An 8093-nucleotide genomic window follows, 5' to 3' on the forward strand; every position below is an offset into this window, starting at 1 on the left:
GGCCGGTGTCTCCGGCCCTTGGCCAACAGTTGGGCCCGGGCCTTGTGTAAACTGCTGTCCAGTCTGGCCGTCTCTGGCACAGCCAAGTCCAGGTCTGCGAACCGGGGGAAGGGAGCAGAGACCAGACACGTGAGAGGTGATGACAAGCCCAGAGGCCCACCTCAGGGGCCACCTGCACCCACACCCCAGGCATTCAACCCGTGTTCTTGAGTGCTGGGAGTACAGACAGATGAAAAACAGGGTGTCTCCCCGTCTCAGGTGGGAGTGGGTGGGTGTTCAGGGGAAGCAGACATGCCAGCACTAAAATACAGCACGGTGTGATGAACCCTCACGTAGACACGGAGGAATGGTAGCCCTGTTTGGATACATCAGAGGAGGAAACACCAAAGCTGGGTTTTAAGGTCTGGGTAGGAGTTTGTAAGAGATGAGGTGGGCAAAACAGGTATATGCAATGCTAGGAAGTACGGAAACAAGGGTGGTACCTCCAGGGAGAGTTGGAGGGTAGCTTTGTAGAGAGAAAGGTTGGGTGATGAGGCTGGAGAGATGATGGAAATAATGGCTACCATTTAAGAAGCACTTACTACACATCAGACAGTGAACATACATCATCTCTCACTCAAACAACCCGGTGGGGTTGGGACAGTTACTGTGCACACTTTACAGCTGAACAAACTAAAACTTAAGTCATTTGACTAAAGCCACCAGCTAGCAGTGGTCCAGGATTTGAGCCTGGCTAGTCTGGTTCTAGAGACTGGTCCTACTGGGGACACTGACTTGCTGTGCCATGAGCAGGGTCTCACTCAGGGACAGCGCTGCTAAGCATCCAGAGGGCTTGCAGCTGGAGTGGAGCAAAGAGACACCCCCAGAATCCAGTGGCAGTGGCAGGAAGGAAAAAGTCCCATAGTCCCCTGAAATCTCTCTCCTGCCCCGGGTCTGTGACCCAGTGCTAGGTCTTGCACAAGGACACGGAGTCAGAGTAAGCAGACCCAATGGGTCCAGCGTAAAAGTCCTTATTGCTCATAGCTCTGCTTGTCATGTGCTGCACCTCGGAATGAAGCCCTCATGCTGTACCAGTCCTGAGCTTGGCACTGGGGTCTCCAAACAGAAAGAGTCTTCCCAGGCTTCAAAATGGGTCAAGACCTTTCCTCCCTACTCCACCCACCATGATCTCAGGGGCCCTATTCCGTCAGCCATACCCACCTGGCCTTGTCTGATCTTCTTTTCTGTCTGTAGACAACCCCTAAGCCACCCCAGTTGCTCTCCTGGCTTAACTACCACCTATTTCTATTTCCAGCCTTGACCCCCTCCCCTGAATTCCAAGCATGGGCACTCAGGCACCTGCCAGGGAAGTTACCATGTCAAAAGGCCCAAGGCATCTCAAGCTCAACTCATCAAAATGAACCGATCATGTAACCTCAAACCAGCTTCTCCTCTCTTCCTTGACTCAGTAAAAAGCCCCCTTGTCCACCCAAGTCGCCCAAGTCAGACAGCCCTAAGCTACCCTTCTCTCTCAGCCCCAGACCCAGTTGGTAATTCATGTGTCCAGCTGTCTAGTTGACACCTCCACTTTGATGTCCACCGGGGTCTTCAGCCTACATGTGCTGCAACCTCCTGATCTCTACTGCCCCAGAGCTGCTCCTTCCAGTCTTGGTGAACAGTAGCTCCATGCTTCTAGTTGCTCAGCTGAACCCCTGGAGTCATTCTTCACTGCTTTCCCTACCATCCTACAAACTGATTCATCCACAATTCCTGTTAGCTCTACTTTCAAAAGATAGCTAGACATACTGAAATATTTATGGTGAAGGGATATGATGTTTTGGACTAGGTTCCATATAATCCAGGGCAATAGGGGGAGGGTGTGGATGGAATAGATACGAAACTAGACTGGCTGTGACTAGGTATTGTTGAGGCTGGGTGGTGAGTTCTTGAGTGCATGATAGAGTACACTCTGCTGTAATCTCTAATTTTGAATCTGTCTTGAGATTTTCCGTAATAAATTATTATTTGTGCGAATGTATACACATACTCCTATATATGTGTATATATGGAGAGAAAGGGAGGAGAGCAGAGGAAGGGAGAGGAGAGGGAAAAAAAGGAGGGAAGAGGATAGGAGGAAAGGGAGGGAAGTGAGAGGGAGAACTCACAGTCTCTTAGACCAGAGGGTCTAAACTGCCATCATCTTTTAGCCTGGATTATTACAAACAGCCTCCTAGCTGGTCTTCCTTCCACCCCCCTTTCCTATCTACAGTCTATTTTCAACACAGCAGCCAGAGTGATCCTGATCAAACATGTCAGTTTATATCACTCCCTTGCTCAGAACCCTCCAGTGACTTCTATCTCATGCAGATTAAGAGCCAAAGTTCTCCCAGTGGCCTTCCAGAGTCAGCCTATGCTCCCTTGCCTCTCTGAGCACTACTCCTGTCCCTCCACTCCAGCCACCCTGGCCACCTGGCTCGTCCTCACACAAGCCAGCCTGCACTGCAGGGCGTTTGCACCTCCTCTGCCCTTTTTCTGCAAGGCTCTTTCCACAGATTTCTGCATGGTTCTCTCCCTCACTTCCTTCAAGTCTTTGCTTAAATGCTTTCTCTCACTGAGGCCTTCCCTGACCACCCAACTTATAATAGCCCCCCTACTCCAAAACCCCACTCCTTTTGTTCCTATATAATTTCTCATTCTCTGGCATGCTATATATTTTGCTTATATCATTTAATGTCTCTCTCCACCCATTAGAATGTCAGCTCCATGAGGACAGGTTTCTGTTTTGTTCACTGCTCTATCACAGGCAGAGAACAGTGCCTGGCACACAGTAGGTGCTTAGCACACCCTTTTAATGAAAGAAAAAAGTTCTGTTGATTGGCCTTCTCACACCCACGGAACCTGGGCTCTCCTCTCCCTCTGGACCGAACTGCCTCAGCTCAGGCCTTCACCTGAGTGGAGGGGAGACTGCCCCCACCTGCCACCCCCTGCCACCCCAAAACATACAACTCTCTCTCCTTTGCTTCCTGCCTCTGGTCTGGCTCCTCCTTGTACCTTCCATGTGACTAGAAGAAACTTTCTGAAGCTCTTTTCTTTTCTTTTCTTTTCTTTTCTTTTCTTTTCTTTTCTTTCCTTCCTTCCTTCCTTCCTTCCTTCCTTCCTTCCTTCCTTCCTTCCTTCCTTCCTTCCTTCCTTCTTTCCTTCTTTCTTTCTTTCTTTGACAGAATCTCACTCTGTCACCCAGGCTGGACTGCAGTGTCATGATCTTAGTTCACTGCAACTTCCGCCTCCCAGGCTCAAGCGATTTTCCTGGCTCAGCCTCCCGGGTAGCTGGGACTACAGGTGTGTGCCACGACACCTGGCTAACTTTTGTATTTTTAGTAGAGGTGGGATTTCACCACATTGGCCTGGCTGGTGTTGAACTCCTGGCCTCAAGTGATCTGCCCGCGTTGGCCTCCCAAAGTGCTGAGATTACAGGTGTGAGCCACCACGCCAGGCCTGAAGCATATTTCTGACCATGTTCCATACTCTCCTGCTTTTGAAACTCTCGCAGAAGGGGTCCCAAAGCTAACAATATAAAGTCCATGCTATTCAGCCGTCTATTCAAGGCCTGAGGGGCCCAGCTCACCCCTTCTGTGTTCCCCACAGATTCCTCCTCTTATATGACTATGGCTAAGAGCACTGGCCTTGGAGCCAGCTGGCCACGCTGAAGCCAGTTCTATCACTTGCCAGCTGGGTGACTCTGGGCAAGTTACTTCCTTTTAGGTGTTAGCTTTCTCATGTGTAAAATGGGATTATACTAGCACTATCTTCCTTATAGGGTGGTTGTGAGCATCAGATAAAATAATCCACATACAGTGCTTCGCCATAATGCTATGACTTAGTACGAGCTCAACAGGCGCTCACTGGTGATGGCGTCTGTGGAATCAACTGCATTGCTTCTACTGATACCTATATGTGTACCTGCCCCTGCTTCGCTTCCCACCTCCATCCCTGTGCCCCATCTCTCTCCAGCCCTTCTTTGTCTGGCTAATCAACTCTGACACAGCACCGTCTGGCAGCCGCACCACACTACCATATGGTCACGATATGGTCGGGATATGGTCGCCAATGACTGTCTCCTCATGCTGGCCTGCGACCTGCAGAGGGTGAAACCCTTCCCTGTCCACTGTGTATTGTGAGAGCCTGGTGCGGCTCCTGACAAGGAGCAGGTGCTCAGGAAGTGCTGAAGCAAAGTCACACTTCCATGGACCAGTGCATGCTTTGGCGAAGATGGGCTCCAGACACACGTGGGTGCTGATGAAGGTCACCTCCACGCCCATGCCCACATCCCATCACATCCACACTTCAATCCTCTGCCCAGCACTCCCCACCATCTAGTATGTTCCTTGTTTATTTATGTGTGCTTTGATCATCTGTCCCCCCACTTGCCTCTGCACGAAAATTTGAGCTGCATGAGGACAGTGATTTTGTCTGGCTTGTTTGTTGCTGTCTCCCCAGAGCCAGGGACAGAGCCTGATGCATATTAGGAGCTCTATAAATATTTGTTGAATGAAAAGACAGGGGGAGACTGGGAGGCTACTACCTTAAATGTGGCAGCCAGACTGAGGTCTGCCATAAAGAGCCGAGGTTGTAGAAGGAACAAAAAGAGCTTTCTAAGGAGAGGGAATGGTGCAGCCTTGGGCTTGGAGCATCTGGGGAGCAGCGAGGGGGCCAGCACAGCCTGCAAGGGGACAGGAAGGGTCTGGTTGAAAAGGGAGGGTGGACACTAAGAGGAGATTGTAGTTGTCCAGGGAGCAACCTGCTGGTGTTTCCAGTCCCTGAGGCTGCGCTGGGGGAGGGAGCCCTCTGTTCCCAGCCCCTGGCACAGAATCTCCAGGCACTGCCTGGAAGCAGCAGCAAGGATTGAAGGCTGAACCACAGAAAAATAAGAGCTAATCCTTATTGAGCTCTTACTGTGCTAGGCACTGTTCTAAGTGCTTTACAATTACTCAATTACTAGCTCTTTTGAGCCTCCCCACAGCCCTACAAGGAAGGGACTCCAGGAATCCCCAGGGCAGCCTTAATTTGCCCGAGGGCATAAAGCCGGTGAGGAGCCCACCAGGGTTACAGACAGGCGGTCTAGCTCTGTTGGTAAGCATTAACACCCTCTCTGAAGCAGTGATGGGAAGGAATTTTGAGTCTAACCTCTCATTGTATGGATGGGAAAACTGAGGCTCACGTAGGATAGGAGGACATGTTTGGCTGAGGGGACAGCGGGAGTTAAGGAGAGTGGCTCCCAGGCCAGTGGTCTGGCATCCTCTACCCTTCTGGCACCTAGCTGGTGCCCAACCAACTCAAAACAGGGAGAGGGGCCCCTTGCTCCTGACTCTGGGCCATATCAGCACCATGGCCATCTTACCTTGGAGGGGCTGGGGAGCAAGGAGACTCCTAAGGGGCTTGGTGGTTTTGAGGCAAAGTGGGGCCAGCCTGTCCTGGGTCCTCTGCTCTACGAGGCTCTCCCTCCAGCTTCAATCTCTTCTCTCTTCTCTGCTCCTACCCTCCCTCCCTATCCTCCTCCCCCATCTCTCTCCCTCTTCCTCCTCCTCCCAGCCCTGGGCAGTGGGAATTCATAAATATTGAATGGCCTTTCACGTCAGGAAGCAGTGAGGACCCAGCTACCTCAGCAGTGAGGAAAACAGGCAGGGGTTGCATGTGGAGTAGAGGGTAAGGAGGTGGGGGAGTAGGGGCAGAAAAGCCCAGGGAAGGGAGAGCTCATTTCTGTCAGGCCTGGGCTTAAGTCTGGCCTGAGTAGGAAGGCAGTTCAAGGCTAGGGAAGCTGGAGGAGACTGGGATGGGAAGCAGCAGTTCCTGGCATGGCCAGGGGAGAGAGGGAAGAAGGGAGAGATGGGGAGAAGGAAAGCAGGGGAGGAGCTGGGAACCCTCTGGCATAGGAGCCCCTCGAGGAGCAGGCCACTCTCCCCCTCTCCCTCATTCCTCCAAGTTCCTTTGCTCAACGACTCCTCCTGACTCCTCCACCCGAATCCCGCTGGGAAACCGGCTTTCTGCCCCAGTGCATGCTGGGAACTCTGCCCAGCTGGGGTGGTCTCTTTCTCCAGTCCACACAAGAGAAGACTGCAGGGGGTAAATGATGGTACCGTGGTGTGTGCATGCACCCCAGTGTGTACTGAGGACGTGGGCGTGCAGGCCAGCATGAGGGGGCTAGCCTGGGGGTATTGAGGCTGTGTGTGTTATACATTTGATTTCAGCACACATATAAGCAGGGTGAGGTCCCTTGCACTTATTTATGTGACTTGGAAAACGTGTGTCATTTGGGCTGGAGTTTACAGGTGTATAAGATAGTCACTAGGAGCAGGAAGTCTGGCAGTTTGGGGTTCTGTTCCCAGCCCTGCCACTAACTACATATGTGATCTTGAAAGCAAGTGAATTCAGCCCTCTGTACCCTACACTCCTGGTCTGTAAACTGGGCTTACTTCTAAGCATTATTGTAAGGGTTAACGAATACATTGCATGTGAGATGGGGGTGCTTAACCTAGTATCTGGCATAAGATAAGCACTTAATAAATGGGGACACTTATTATAACTGGTGTGTCCACTAAGATAGCGGTGACAAAGGGTCAGGCCACAATACACACACACACACACACACACACACACACACACACACACACACTCACTCTCTGAAGCTAAAAAAGAAGCGCCCTATCCCTCTCAATGCCTGGTGGCCCAGGAAGGAAGTACTCTATGGCTGTATCTATTGACTAGAGATAGAGCCACACAGAACTTACCAAAAACCTCATCCACGGGTTCTCGGAGCTTTGAAGAAGCCATGACTCAAGACAGCTGGGGAGGACAAGAGGGGAGAGAAAGAACAAGAGAGCCTGGGTAAGAGATTCAGGCTGGCCGAGGCAGGAGAGATGTCGAAGGCTACCTGCTCCAGGCCTGTTGGCTCCTCCCCTTACCTTAGAACCCTTCTTTTAGTCCCTGGAAGAGAAGCCATTGGAATCATAACCCAGATCATGGGCGCTGGGGCAGGAGGTATAGTAGGAGGGTGGGGGCAGACGCAAATCCAAGGCACAGACACAAGCTGAGCCCTGTGTTCCTGGTGTCCTGGTCCATTGATTTGCTGCGTGCCTTCACGTGGGTCACCGAACTTCTCCCCTTCACTGTCTTGGGCCTTCGCATCATTAGCATCCCCTAAAAGCTTTCAGTCATCAACTGTCCAATCAAATCTGGGAGATGTCATGGAGATTATTAAATCCAATCCTCTCATGGTACAAATGAAGAAACAGAAGGGGGAGTGACTGGCCCAAGATCACATAGCAAGTTAATGGCAAAATCAGGACCAGGACCCAGGTTCTCCCATCCGTCTACCCACCTATGCACTCATCCACCTACTTGCTTACTCATCATCCATTCACTCACTCATCTATCTACCCATCCAGCCATCCAACATCTGCTCCCATGCACCCAACATCTGCTGCCATCTGTCCATCCACCTATCTTTGCATCCATAAACTCTCCACCTCTTTTCCAATCCTGCCTCCCTCTTCCCTACACCCCCATCACTGGTGCCCTCACCACCTGCCTTTCTGAACATGAGCTGTTCAGGAAGCTGGCACCATCAGCAGGGCCACTGTTCCAGACACAGTTCTCACAGTTCTTGACAGACTCACAGATGTAGGAGGGTATGAGGAGTACACACAGCACACAATGGACAGCCAAACCTCTATGATGCAACTATGTTCTGGGAAGAAGTGTGAATGGGTAGGGTTTTCTTTTTTTTTTTTTTTGGTTCAAGGTTTTTTGGTGGGAAGCAAGAAGGGAGGGCAGATAGGGAAGGATATATGTAGCTGAAACCATTTGAATAGACTTTCAAGCAGATGTAGGATTCCAATAGCCCTAGGGAGCCCACTGGTCAGGGAATACTGGATCGGGGGAGAGTGAGGAAGCTCAGGGGCCATTGATGGTTTAAGGCAAGGGGACGCTGCATGGCTGAGACTTGACGTCCAATTACTTCTAACACTCAGGTCCCCAGGAGAATGGCAAGACACTGAGCTAGATGATACATGTGTCAGGTGTAGGAAGGCTAGGCCACACGCCTGCTGGGGTCTTTT

General features: G+C 51.2%; 1 protein-coding gene and 1 long non-coding RNA gene across 2 annotated transcripts in view; both read right to left on the minus strand.

Annotated features, from left to right (window-relative positions):
• LOC105524662 (neurabin-2-like) overlaps nucleotides 1–8093 on the minus strand; it is a gene marked incomplete at its 5' end in the record, with an annotated part of 37549 nt that overhangs the window by 5439 nt on the left and 24017 nt on the right. The window contains one exon of the mRNA XM_011960017.1: nucleotides 762–838. Within this exon, the coding sequence (XP_011815407.1) occupies nucleotides 762–838 (77 nt within the window). The remainder of the gene's footprint in view (nucleotides 1–761; nucleotides 839–8093) is intronic.
• Nucleotides 1–8093, minus strand: part of LOC105524609 — an 11544-nt gene continuing 3451 nt past the window's right edge. Inside the window, exons 2-3 of the long non-coding RNA XR_001003789.1 lie at nucleotides 6765–6819; nucleotides 1–94 (exon numbers count right to left, since the gene is read on the minus strand). This is a non-coding gene — a long non-coding RNA (uncharacterized LOC105524609). The remainder of the gene's footprint in view (nucleotides 95–6764; nucleotides 6820–8093) is intronic.

The sequence above is a fragment of the Colobus angolensis genome, unplaced genomic scaffold (assembly GCF_000951035.1).
Source record: "Colobus angolensis palliatus isolate OR3802 unplaced genomic scaffold, Cang.pa_1.0 Scaffold50, whole genome shotgun sequence".
In the NCBI taxonomy this organism is placed as follows: Eukaryota; Metazoa; Chordata; class Mammalia; order Primates; family Cercopithecidae; genus Colobus; species Colobus angolensis.